The 13246-nt window shown below is 44.2% G+C and overlaps 1 protein-coding gene across 2 annotated transcripts in view; it reads left to right on the top strand.

Annotated features, from left to right (window-relative positions):
* Positions 1 to 13246, top strand: part of Ap2a2 (adaptor related protein complex 2 subunit alpha 2) — a 70268-nt gene that overhangs the window by 16391 nt on the left and 40631 nt on the right. For both annotated transcript variants that reach the window (XM_028786832.1, XM_028786833.1), the window contains exon 2: positions 6232 to 6300. In XM_028786832.1, the coding sequence (XP_028642665.1) occupies positions 6232 to 6300 (69 nt within the window). The remainder of the gene's footprint in view (positions 1 to 6231; positions 6301 to 13246) is intronic.

The following is a 13246-nucleotide window of genomic DNA, read 5'->3' on the forward strand; positions in this document are numbered from 1 at the left end:
TCCATGCTGAAATTGCTGCTGCATTTCAGAGAGTTAAGGTAGCTAAGACCAGAATCCCACAACTCAGACTGTCTGTTAGACTTGTTAACACAGGCCAATTAGTTACTCAGGTTGGTGGTTACCTTTTCGAAATTGATTTCTAGATTAGAATAGGTCAGTAGCCCTTGTCCTTGCCTATATCTAATTTTTTTTTTAAAGTGTTGTTGTTTTGGAGATGGGGGCAGGTTTCACTTTGTAACCCTGACTGGCCTGGAGCTCTCTATGTAGGTTAGGCTGACCTCAGTGACCTCAGACTCAAAGAGTTTTGCCTGTCTCTGCCTCCTGAGTACTGGGATTAAAGGCATGTGCCACTACATCTGGTCCCAAAGCTAAATCTTTGTCACATTAGCTTTTTGTTGTTGGTTTTGTTTTGTTTCGATTTTTCGTTTTTTCTAGATCTGTTCTTTGAGGCCCTTTGCCTACGAGTTAGAAGTGTGACATTAGTAGGGAACATGGGCCAGCTATTGCTCAGGGGCACATTTGTAATAGATGATGCAGATGTCACCTGTAAAACATCTGCTAGCGTCTCCTGCACTTTAAATCCTGTGTATCATTTCATCTGATGGGAATTCCTCTATGGCATTTTCCAGAGTTGGACATTTGGTGACCCCTGTGGAGTGAGTAAAAGTACCATCCTGTGGAGGGCAGTGTTAATGGCCTGTGTCACTCTTACTGTCTAACCCTCACAGTAACATGGGGTTCTATGATGCTGTCTTCTGTATCAGACTGGACTTGGAGCCATCGTAGCTGGGTAACATGAGCCCGTTTTAGAGCAGCAGTACCAGAGTTTGTATGCATGCTTAGCTCCTGGTTACTCCCCATGTGGGAGCTTTTCAGACAGGTAGACCTGCTCTTGCTCTCACTGAAGGAATCCTCTCTTCATCCCTTGCTGTTCCTCAGTCTGCTAGTCCTGAGAGGTCTCAGACATTGGGCTCTGATCCAGGGAAAGGAGAGATGGCCTCACTTTTTAGTGGAAGAGGCAGTGAGGCTGCAGACAGACAGGGATGCCTGAGGACAGGAGTAAATTAGGGATCTTATCTCTTTGAGCTGCCCAGGAGTGCATTGGTGGTGGCAAGTGGGCGATCTCTCAAGGAATAGGTTCATTCCTTGTTCTTGGAAGAGACTCGAGTTTTCTGTAGGGGAAGCTGTGGTCAGATGGATTGAAGGACCCAGATGAAGGCAGAGATATACTCATGTCTACCATAGGAAATGGCTTGAGCAGACCCAGGTGACTGTGGAGGACCGAGGGTAATGCCAGGATGGTAGGGCTGATAGAGGCCTGGCCAGAGCCCCATAGATCAGAGACAGGGTAGATGTGAAACATAGGGAAGGACAGGTCTACTAAGTGTGCCTGAGACCTCTGGTCACCTGGGGTCCACTACTTCTCTGTTTCAGGACCAACTACATTGAGTTAGCTTTCAGGATGGTGTGGGTGTGTGGGTGCACAGGTCTCCCTTCCCACTGGGAACTACTGAGTCAGGAAACTGTTAGGCTTTCTGAGTGACCACTCTTCTACAGTTCGGTGTTACTACTCTGGGTAAAGGCTAAGCCGCTGCCTCCTCCTTGTCCAGCTGTGCTCCTGTGAGAGCTGTGGTTGACACTTGCACAGTTACATTGTCTGAACATAACGTTTCTGTACTTATGCATGCCTTCCCCTTGCATACTACCATCCTGTACACCTAGACTGTCCCCGAACACTTACACCCACATATGTTCCTCTGCCCACCTCGTGCATGTGTCTCATATTCATAGTTGATGTTTTCTGTGGTTCTTCATGTGACTGGATGTCTGAGGTTCATTTTCTATAAAGAATTTAGGGAGCAAGGTGTCTGGACTTAATGTATGTAGTTGGTTTATGACATTTATACTTGATCACTTTGCTGGACATAACGCCCAATGTCTTGTTTCTTTTGCTTGAATATCTTAGTTATAACCATTCTGATGTTCAACACTGCTTAGTGTCTCAAGCTCCATGTAAAACTTTTTTTCATTTTCTTTTTGAGACATGTCTTTCTATGTAGTTCTGGATGGAACTGTGTAGAGTAGGCTAGCCTAGAACTCAAAGTCACCACACCCAGTTTTTGTTTTGTTTTTGAGGCATTTCCCCACTTTCACTATGCTAGCCTTGGCTACTTGAGACCCTGTCGAAAGAAACTAAAGAACAACAAACAACTTATATATACAGCACCCCCATATAAAACAAGCTGCTATGCTAATAGTAGACCTTTAAAGCACCATGCTCTGGGGCTTGGCTAGGCTTTCCTCTGGCTCCTACTGTCCAGAGTCCTTCAGCCGTTCCTAGTTTTAAAACTTGAGTGTGTGTGTGTGAGTGTGTGTGTACATGCATATGCTCAAGCAAGACTATCTTCTATTGGCATTCTTTAGGAGTTATCCATGTTGGTTGGTCTGTCTGTCTGTCTGTCTGTCTTTGAGACAGGGACTGATCCTTGACCTAGAGTTGGTTGAGTAAGCTAGACTGGTTGACTGGCCAGCCTCAGGACTCTGTTTTTCCACTCTCAGATCTGGAATGACAAGCCTGTGCCACCCCACCTGACTTTTTCTTGTAGATTCTGGGGATGGAACTTAGGTCTTTATGCACATATTTTACATTTATTGTTTCTCTTTTTTAAAAAAATCTTTTTTTCATTTTATCTTTTATGCTTATAGATGTTTTACTTGCATGTATCTCTGCTCACCATGTACAAGCAGTGCCTGCAGAGAGCAGAAGAGGGTATCAGATCCCCTGGACCTTGAGTTTGGGAGCTGCCATGTGAATGCTAGGAATTGAACCCAGGCCCTCTGGAAAAGCACTCAGTGCCCTCAACTATGGAGCCATCTCTCTAGCCTCCTTTTCATTTTTATGATACTGGAGATGGAACTTAGGATCTCACCATGGCAGGCAAACCTCTCCCCCGACCCAGTCTCCTGAGTGCTGAAATGATAGATGTCTATCAGCTCCCTGGGCTCCCCACTCTGTCTGTCTGTCTGTCTGTCTGTCTGTCTGTCTGTCTTGGGGCAGTCTTATGAGAGCCAGGTGTTGTGACTGATAGCTAAGGCCAAAAAGAGGATTGTCATGTGTTCCAGGCTAGTTGAGGCTACATTCTTTGTCAGACCCTGTCTCAAAAGCAGGAGGGAGGGGTGGTGGTGGCAAAAAAACAAAACCAAAACCAAAAAAAAAAAACCAAAAAAAAAAAAACAACAAAAAAAACCAAAATATGAAATACTTTACAAGCTAAAGCTGTTTTAGTTTACAATAGCCAAAACAATTTAAGAAGACTCTTCCATTTTTAAGAAAAATTATTTTTACTTCTTATTCATGGGCAAAATTTTAATTTTCTCCAGAAAAACCAAAGCCTCCCACACCATTCTCCAAGCTCTGCAGCAGGGAAGCTGCTTCTGGCTAGAAAGTAGGTTCACAAATGGGCTGCACCTCTCCCTTACTCCTTTTCCTTCCTACATCTGCTGAAATGAGCCTCCACAGATATGCAGTCGTGGGCACAGCCTGGAAGGAAGAGCTGCCTGGATCTCCATTTCCTCAGCTGTTCTGCACAGGAGCACTTGTGTCATCACAGGAACTTACAGCCATACCCCAATTTTTTTTGGTGACCCTTAGGTGAAACTTTGTGCTCCAAGAGCCTCCCTCCTGAGGCTGGACCTCTGGCTGGGGACACCCTGCTATCTCTTTAGAGCAGGATGTGTCAGAGCCTGATGTTCAGAGGAGATGTGGAGATGAAGTCTGTGCTGGGGTTAGGGTGGGTGTGTTCCACCAAGCCTGTCTTTTTATTCCTCCCTCTCTCTCTCTCTCTCTCTCTCTCTCTCTTTTTCCTTTTTTGCTTATGTTATAGCCCAGGTTAGCTTCCAACTCACAGTAATCCTGCCTCTCAGCCTCCTGAATACTGGGATTATAAATTTGAACTACTATACCTCTTAAGGACAGGATTAAAGAAAACTTCAGAAATAAAAGCTTCTTCTTACCTTGTTCCTGGCAGTTTAGGAAGCACCAGAGCTAAGCCAGTGTTTGCTGTGCCCACCCTGATGGAGCCTTCAGCTGCTCAAGTGTGGCAGACAGGAGTCAGGGTCCTGAGACCTGCTCCATCAGGGTTGGGGACAGTGATGTGAGGTTGTTGGGCTCTAGGCCTTGCTGCTCTTTGCCTGTTTCCTGTCCTTCTCACCTGGACATCTAGAGCTCGCTGGGTAGAACTGGACTCAAAACTGTTCTCAGTTCAGCCATAGTGAGCCCTGCTCATGAGCAAGTATTCACAGGAGATAAGTGATGCTTGTGCCTGCCTTGCTGGGAGGCAGGTAAGCTGGGTAGCAGCAGCGTGAGGCTGAGTTAGTGTTGGCTCTGCCAGACTTGGGCTTGGGACAGCCTGTGTTGTGGTTTTGTGTTGCAGATGGGTTGTTCCTTTTGGAAGAACATCTACTAAATCAGGAGTAGCTTGAGAGGATCCTTTGTTTTTATTTTTTATTTATATTTTTATCATCTTTTATTATAATTACATACATGAGTTCAATGTATTTCGGTTATATCTACCCTCACCTCGTCCCCCTGTTCCCCTCCATGCCAATACTTCCCTTTCTTACTTTAATGGAGAAGGCCCTTTTAAGCTTTTTCTTTAAAACTTTTTGCTTATTTTATGTGTATGTTTTTGTCTGCACATATGTCTGGGACAAACAGTTATATGAGTGTGGGAGCATTTACTGGAGCTCGGGAAACCTATCAGTGGCCTCCTGCATCAAGAGAGGAAGGATCCTCTATCTTTAAGCAGCTATTGGTTGTTAAGGCAGTGTTTTGTTTTGAGACATGGTCTCACTAATAGACCAGGCTGGCTTTACCTCTGCCTCCTGAGTGCTGGGGTTAAGAGTTTGTACCACCAGGCGGATTTCTGAGTTCGAGGCCAGCCTGGCCTACAGAATGAGTTCCAGGACAGCCAGGGCTATACAGAGAAACCCTGTCTCAAAAAACCAACCAACCAACCAACCAACCAACCAACCAAACAAACAAACAAAAAAAGAAATAAAAGCAAACATTAATTTAAAAGCCGGGCAGTGGTGGCGCACGCCTTTAATCCCAGCACTTGTTAGGCAGAGGCAGGCAGATTTCTGAGTTCGAGAGTTCAAGGCTAGCCTGGTCTACAGGGTGAGTTCCAGGACAGCCAGGGCTACACAGAGAAACCCTGTCTCGAAAAACCAACCAACCAACCAACCAACCAAACAAACAAACAAACAAAAAAAAAAGAAGAAGAAGAAGAAGAAGAGTTTGTACCACCATGCCTGGCAAAGCTATTTTTAAAGTTTGAATTTTATTTATTATTATTATTATTATTATTATTATTATTATTATTATTATTATTTCATGTGTGTGTGGAGTGTGGTGTAAATGTAGAGGCCAGAGAATAACTGGTGTCATTCTCATGAGCTTCTACCTTTACCGGGTTCGAGGGACCAATCTCAGATCCCTAGCTTGTGCAGCAAGTGCACCACTCACCATGCTGCCTATGGACCCTTTACATTGTTTTCCTTGCTGTTTCAAAAAGTGATTTACACATACAAATACACAGCATGTTTATCTGGTAAGATGTGTGTTCCTGATTAATTCCTCTGCCCTCTTTGGACTGCCAGCCCAAGTAAAGTTAAGTCAGATGTGTAAGAAGCCAGTGTTTGTGGAAGGATGGGCAGTGGTCCAGCAGCCGGTATCACACAGAGTGGAGGTTTGACCGTCACAAAGTAGCTGTTTTCCCTTTTCTCCTAACTTCATTTTGCATTGGAGGTAGACTTGCTAGACTTTGCATTTTGTGAGTGTCATGAGAGAAGACAGTTAGAAGCTTGGGGGTTAAACTCTTCTTTCCTCGGTGCTCCACTCTGAGTTGCTGGGAGCTGCCTTCATTACTATCCTCATGGGGTACTTGCTGTGCTGTGATTAGCTTAGGCCGGTCTACTAGGGTCTTGGGTCCTGCTGCTGGTCTTGAAATGGTTTACTTCTTTCCTTGGTTTTACCTCCTGTCTTAAAGTTTTGAGGCTGAGTGGAGACCCCAGGGCTTTGTCTGTTGTAGTGTTCCATGTAGTTGGGGCCCTTATTCCCAGCACCTCAGAAAACCATGAATCTGTCAACAGTTCTTAGTGTGGGCCTCAGCAGGAAAGAATGCTTCTTTAGAGGCAATGAAACAATATATTTTTATTCTTTTCTCCTAGGTAAAAGTAAAGAAGCTGAAATAAAGAGGATAAACAAGGAATTGGCAAATATTAGATCAAAATTTAAAGGTAAGTGCTACCCTTTTCTACAACCTACTAAAAGCCCTGTAATGATTGTTAATCTTCATTGTCAACCTAATGCGATCTGGAATCCATCTGGACATGTCTCTGAGGAATTGTCTACATTATGTTCATTGAAGTAGGAAGACACCCTAAATGTGTGTAGTACCGTTCTGTGGGCTGGGGGGTGGGGTGTCCTGTCTGAATTAAACGGAGAAAGTAAGCCGAGCACATCTCCAGCCCCCAGGACGCTCCCAGCTTGGCCCTGTGAGCCCTGCTCATCCGCAGTGTATGTGGGAGAGAAGTGAGCCGTAGTCCTTGAGTTCATCTCTCTTTTGTTTTCTGACTGGATGTGACCAGCTGCCTCAAGTTCCTGCAGCTGATGTCTTCACCATATCCTCACTCTTGCGCTATGAGCCTAAATAAACCCTCCTAAAGTTGCTTTACCATCAGAAAAGTAATAAGTACAGAAACAGTCTTTTTAACTTACAAACAAACAAAAAGCAACCTCCTAAAACAGATCCAGTTCTTAGTCTAGTAAATCCAGCCATGAGGGATGCAGGTTGTGAGAGCACTTGTGTTGAGTTGGTTGGGCAGCCCCTTCCTAGCTTTTACTTAGACCTTTCCCTGGGGCTGGAAATAATACTGACTCTGTGCTGTCCGGAAAGTGCTGCTCAGTGCTGTGCTGAGGAGCAGCAGCTTTGACAGGGTGCGAAGTCTGTTGAATACACAAACGTCCTTGTACTTGTTTATCTGAAGTGTTCGTCATAACTCCAGTGTATCTGCCCTGTCGGGTGAAGGCAGAGGCCTGTCTTTACAGGTACTGTACTAAAAAAGGTGTGTGCTCTGCTGAGCACTCCTGCCTTGAAGCACTGCTCAGCCCTGCTCAGCACCGGCTTAGAATCTGCATGTGGGCACTAGGGCTAACCCTTTAAACTGAGCGTATCATGAGAGCTATGAGAACAGCTGGAGTTTCCTAGGAATGATAAGTAGAGGGGAAGCTTGGGTTCGCCCTGAGAGGAGGTGAGTGGTCAGGAGAGTTAGCCTTATGGTCTCCTAGATCTCCCGATGGGTTACTGGGGCCTTGAAAGTGGATTTCCCCGATGGTCAGGCAGTTAGAAAACTAGTGGAATTTAAATTATTAGAGTATTTGCTGTTGAGCTGGCAGAAAGTTAAGTTTGGGTATTTTAAAGCAGGCCTCTGAAAGTCCTGACGCTGAACTTGAAGTGTAATGACTGTCCTATGACTTGTTTTTGGTAGTCTCTCACTCACTGCTCTGTAAGAAGGGGGCTGCCCATTTGTTTCTCTGCAGGCTGGGAATGCGAATGGTTGGTTCTCCAGATGCAGACCCCGTAATGGGGTTGCAATGCTGAAAATTTACAGAGGATACCAGTGCACTGTAATGGGAAGGGAGGCCCTGGGTGAAGATACTGACTCATAGTCTCCTGTAACCCACTGGGCAGCTGTGGAGTCTGGCCTGCCGCTGGGGTCTTATGCCACCCCTGCTCAGGCTCAGGCAACCTTGAGCAGAGTTGGACACAGCCACCAGTCCAGCTTCTACATGCTGGCAGCTCTGGACCCTCACTGTAAAGGGCCTATGTCTGCTATTCTGTGTTATATAAGGAATACATATTGCTTACTTGATAAAAGATGAGCACCCAATATATTTTAATCTATATGATTATACAGAGTTTGTGATTTTCAAAGTAGAAAGAATCACATTTGAATGTTGAAATAAGAAAAAATATTTTATCCTGTGTGTACGGGTATTCTGCCGGCATGTATATTTCTGTAACATTTGTATGCCTGGTGCCCACAGAGGCCAAAAGAGGGGCATCAGATCCCTCAGAACTGGAGTTACAGATGGTTATGAGCTGTCATGTGGGTGCTGGGACTCAAACTTTGGTCCTCTGAAAGAGCAGCCTATGTTCTTAAGCACAAAGATATCTTTCCAGCCCCAAATGTTGATATTTTTATTTGTTTTAAGAACAATAATCTGGGGCTGGAGAGATGGCTGAGAAGTTAAGAGTGTTGGCTGCTATTCCAGAGGTCCTGAGTTCAGTTCCCAGCAACCACATGGTGGCTTATAACCATCTATAATAAGATCTGGTGCCCTCTTTTGGTCTATAGGCATACATGAAAGCAGACTACTGTGCACATAATAAATAAATAAATAAGTAAATCTTTAAAAAGCAATAATCTAATTTGTATATATATTATACATACATATATACATACATACATACATACATACATACATACATGTTAAAGATTAAGAACTCTGGGGCCTGGGAGATGGCTCATTGATTTAGGGCACCTCCCTAGTCTCACAGCCATCTCTGGAACCCACATCGTAGAGGGAAAGAACCAACTTTTGAAAGTTGTCCTCTGACTTCCACATGTACACCTGGCATGCATCCTCCCCTCGTTGCACACACATAAACACAAAATTAACAAATGTTAAAAAAAAAGGTTAAGGACTTTAGCTAGGGATATATCTTATTGGTAAAATGTTCCCCTGATAAGTACAAAGCCCTAGATTTGATTCCTAGCATGCCCCCCTCATCCCCCACCAAGTCAAGGGAGGTGTTAAATGATCCATTCTACAAACATCTATGTGAGTGTCGTAGAGCTAGGAAGTCTTATGAAGCTAAGCTGTTCTGTGTAGGAAGGAAGTCTCTTCTGTGCACTGGCCAGGGCCGGCTGCTGAGCAGAGTTGGCCGTTGAAGGAGTGCGTCAGTGATCCGTTCATTATCTGTTGTTGGTGAACTTGTAGCTCTGTTGTCTGCTCTGGTTAGAGTCCAGTTGTCTTAGGTCTGCGCTGCCTGGAAGACTGCAGTAGATGAGTCCAAGACCAGTCCTGCCACTGGTGTCAGCTGGGGAGTAGACAGTTCCAAGACCTCCTGAGAGCATCAGAATGTCATGAGAAAGGAAACATTCTCAGGCCACCCAGGAGAAGGCCATGGCTTGCTCGTGAGGCCAGGGGCAGCACTGTTGGTGCCTTTACCTTACTGATCTGAGAAAGGGAGTCCAGATGGTATAGGCTTAGATTTTTCAAAACCTACTTTAATAAGGGTTTGTAAACACTTCAACCTCCCTTCTAGCCCACCTACCAGAGGTAGGGAAAAAGAAGGTAACAGGAACGGAGATTGTGGACCTGCTTAAAGGTAGTTCTTTGGGGCGATTTAATCCAAAATACCAAAGTTAGTAACAACACTCCAGCCCAATTAACAAATACCAAACATAACTTGGTAGCAGCAGCTCCATTAATCCAGAAGAAACCACGAGGCTCTGCCATATTGGCATGAGTCTGTGGAAGCGCCAAGAAGCAGCTGGAATACCACAAGAAGTTCTTTGGAGTGTTCATCTCTACAAAGTCACGACAGGCAAAGATCAGCAAAGACCAGCAAAGAGTTGCAAGACAAAGCAAGAGGAGCTTCAGCAAAGATCAGTGAAGCATTGCAAGGAAAAGCCAATGCAAGAGCTCTGTTCACTGTCTGTCAGTTATACTTAAATTCTTTTCAAACATCACGTGTCCTCTCAAGTGTCTGCCTCAGCAAAACATCCTCTCACATGTGTGCTTCAGGAAAACATCCTCTCATAAGACAGCTTCCAGAAAAGCATCACATGACACAACTGAATCTCCAAAGAAACCAGAGATTTCCACTTCAAGATGGAGCTATGGTTTGATGGCTCTAAGGGCCTTAGAGCCATGGCCATTAGTTGGAATGATGTTGTCTTCCAAGTAAAGCATATTGCTTATCAGCTGGCAGTGGGCTATGGCTGACATCTGATAGGCAAAGGCTAGCGGATTCAGACACTTGTAGGATATAACTCTTTTTTACCTGGTTCAGAATGGATCCCTGTGTAGAGGGATAAAAGCCAAAGTCCATGTACTGGCTGGTTTTCTGTGTCAACGTGACACAAGCTGGTGTTATCACAGAGAAAGAAGCCTCAGTTGAGGAACTGCCTCCATGAGATCCAGCTGTAAGGCATTTTCTCAATCAGTGATCAAGGGTGGGAGGGCCCCTTGTGGGTGGTGCCATCCCTGGGCTGGTAGTCTTGGGTTTTATAAGAAAGCAAGCTGAGCAAGCCAGGGAAGCAAGCCAGTAAGTAACATCCCTCCATGGCCTCTGCATCAGCTCCTGCTTCCTGACCTGCTTGAGTTCCAGTCCTGACTTCCTTTGGTGATGAACAGCAGTGTGGAAGTGTAAACTGAATAAACCCTTCCCTCCCCAACTTGCTTCTTGGTCATGTTGTTTTGTGCAGAAATAGAAACCCTGACTAAGACAGTCCGGATCCTACCTGATTGGACATCCTCTTTTACATCATACCAATCCCCTACAGCTCTGGGGATTGGGCCCACACCTCTCTCACACAGCTGCTGGGTTTTCTTGGCACATGGCACTGTGTACAGCCTCACAATTAGACCTGGGTTGTGGTGAGGAGCATCAGTCCCTCTGGTAGGAAAGTGTTGTCTCCCTGATCTTGAATGCAGTTGGTTTAAATACACTGCTGCAGTATGTGGTCAGAGAGGGACAGGAGTGCTCAGAGAAATGAGACCCTGTGAGCCAGAGCCCACAGAGGCCCAGGAGACATATCATGAAGACTTGTAACTCAGGTTCATGTTACAGCATTTAAAGGTATAAAAGACAAACCCAGTAGGAAACGTAGAAAGTGTCAGAAGTGAGAACAACAGACTTTGAAATAAGGACAGTTGGGGTGACTTGAATGAAGATACGACAGATGACTGAGGTGATAGAGGAAGTTTAAGAAAACTTTGGTGTTCTGAAAGGCTGGGCGGATGAGAACTGTCGCTCACAGGGAGGAAAAGATGGGGTGTATAGATGATGGAAGGCACAGACGAAAGCTGAAACCTGGACTGTTGCTTGGTGTCTTGGAGAGAAGGTGGGGTGTGTGGTGAGCTTTAGAGAACTAAGAATAATCTGGAACAAACACAGACTATATAAAAGCAAATTTATCCTGAGTATGTTAGTAATCAATGTGTAGGCTCAAAGACTGGCGCACTGGGCATTGAGGGGTGGAGGGAGGCTCTGTCTTCACAGCTGTGCAAGGCTGGCACCTTTTGAGCAGGAAGCAGGGAGCAGGAAGAAGGATACAAAGTCCAGATAGTGAGGAAGTCCGCTCTGGGAGTGACTCTGGGAAAAATGTCTTATTCAAGAAAAAAAAACCATCAAGGAAAAAGAGAATTAAAAAAACAACGAAGGGGGAGAGGGAGGGAAGGAGTGAGTAAGAGAAGAGAGCAAGTGCGAGCTTGTATGTAGAAACACTTGGAAAGTTTTGGAGGCTGGGGAAGGAGAATTCCCAGTTTAAGATCAGTCTGGGAGTTATAATGAGACCTTGTCAAAAAACAAACAAACAATCCAGGGCTGGAGAGATGGCTCAGTGATAAGAACACTGTCTTGTTCTTCCAGAGGACCTGGGTTTAATTGGATTCCCAGCACCCACATGGTTGTTCACAACCATCTGTAATTCCAGTTTCAGGGGATCCTCTTCAGGCATTGAATGTACATGGCTGGCACACAACTTTAATCTCAGCACTTGGGAGGTATAGACAAGTAGATCTCTCTGAGTTTGTGGCCAGCCTGGTCTATACAGCAGCAAGTCTTAAAAAATAGCCTGTCCAAAACCCTATAGTAGTAAAGTAGTAATTATAATAAAGCTTAATAAGATGTTTTAAAAACAAAACTGGAAGAATATCTTTTCTTTTTCTTTTTTTTTAAAGATTTATTTATTATTTTATACATAGTGTTCTGCCTGCATGTATGTCTGCATGTCAGAAGAGGGCACCAGATTTCATTACAGATGGTTATGAGCCACCATGTGGTTGCTGGGAGTTGAACTCAGGACCTCTGGAAGAGCAGTCAGTGCTCTTAACCGCTGAGTTACCTCTCCAGCCCCGAAGAATTTCTTAACAGTAGGCCATTCTCTGATAGAGGAACTTTTGCAGACTCATGATTCCAGGTACAAGGTCAATTATACAGAAATGAATGATAAGACAGGATGCTGGGTAGTAATTTTAAATGGTCATTGTATGTGGCAATATTTTGTGGCGTTTAAAGTCTATGTAGAAATTAAGTCCTTGATAGCAAGCAGATAAAACACAATAAAATGTGAGGAGTGAACACTGGAGAGTTGAATCTTTATCTTGTTTTTTTTTTTTTATGGCAGTCTAAATTTACTGAATGATTGATGTCAAGTTATACAAAAGTTTAATGAAGACTTAGGTAGAGTCTTCCATGGACTAGGCTAGTCTAGAATATCTGATATCATGGAGATTGATTTTGAACTTCTGATCCTCCTACATCCACCACCCTAGTTCTGAGGTTATAGATGGTTTCTACCACACTTGGTTTCTGTGGTGCTGGTGATCAAGCCCAGGTCTTCTTGCATGTTAAACAAACATTCTACCAATGAGCTATTTCCAGCTCTTTTAGTTTAGACTTGGCCATCTCAAAAGTTATAACATTGAGTAGTAGGTCGACTTAAATACAATGGCCCCCTGTTGGATAGACATGTAATCGGTTGTTGTTGTTGTTGTTGTTGTTTTGAGACAGGGTTTTTTTTGTGTAGCTCTAGCTGTTCTGGAATTCCCTCTGTAGACCAGGCTGGACTCACACTCAGAGATTCACCTGCCTCTGCCTTCAGAGTGTTGCCATTTGAGGATCTTTTTTTTTTTTTATACAAAAAAAAAAAAAGGAAACAAAAATATGCCCCAAAGCAAAGCTTCTAGAAAAACCATTTGTTCTTCTCTGTCTTGTATTATTCCTCATACTTGAGTTTGGCCTCCCGCCTGACTTTGTGTTTAGAGCTGGCATCTGTGTTGTCAAGTTTTGTCCAGGGGAATATCAACAGAGTACGTTGTGGGCATGAGGTGATTTCACTTGTTTTTTTTTTTTTTTTTTTTTTTTTTTTTTAATTTATTTATTTACAT

Source organism: Grammomys surdaster, unplaced genomic scaffold (assembly GCF_004785775.1).
Source record: "Grammomys surdaster isolate TR1022 unplaced genomic scaffold, NIH_TR_1.0 125603, whole genome shotgun sequence".
NCBI lineage: Eukaryota > Metazoa > Chordata > Mammalia > Rodentia > Muridae > Grammomys > Grammomys surdaster.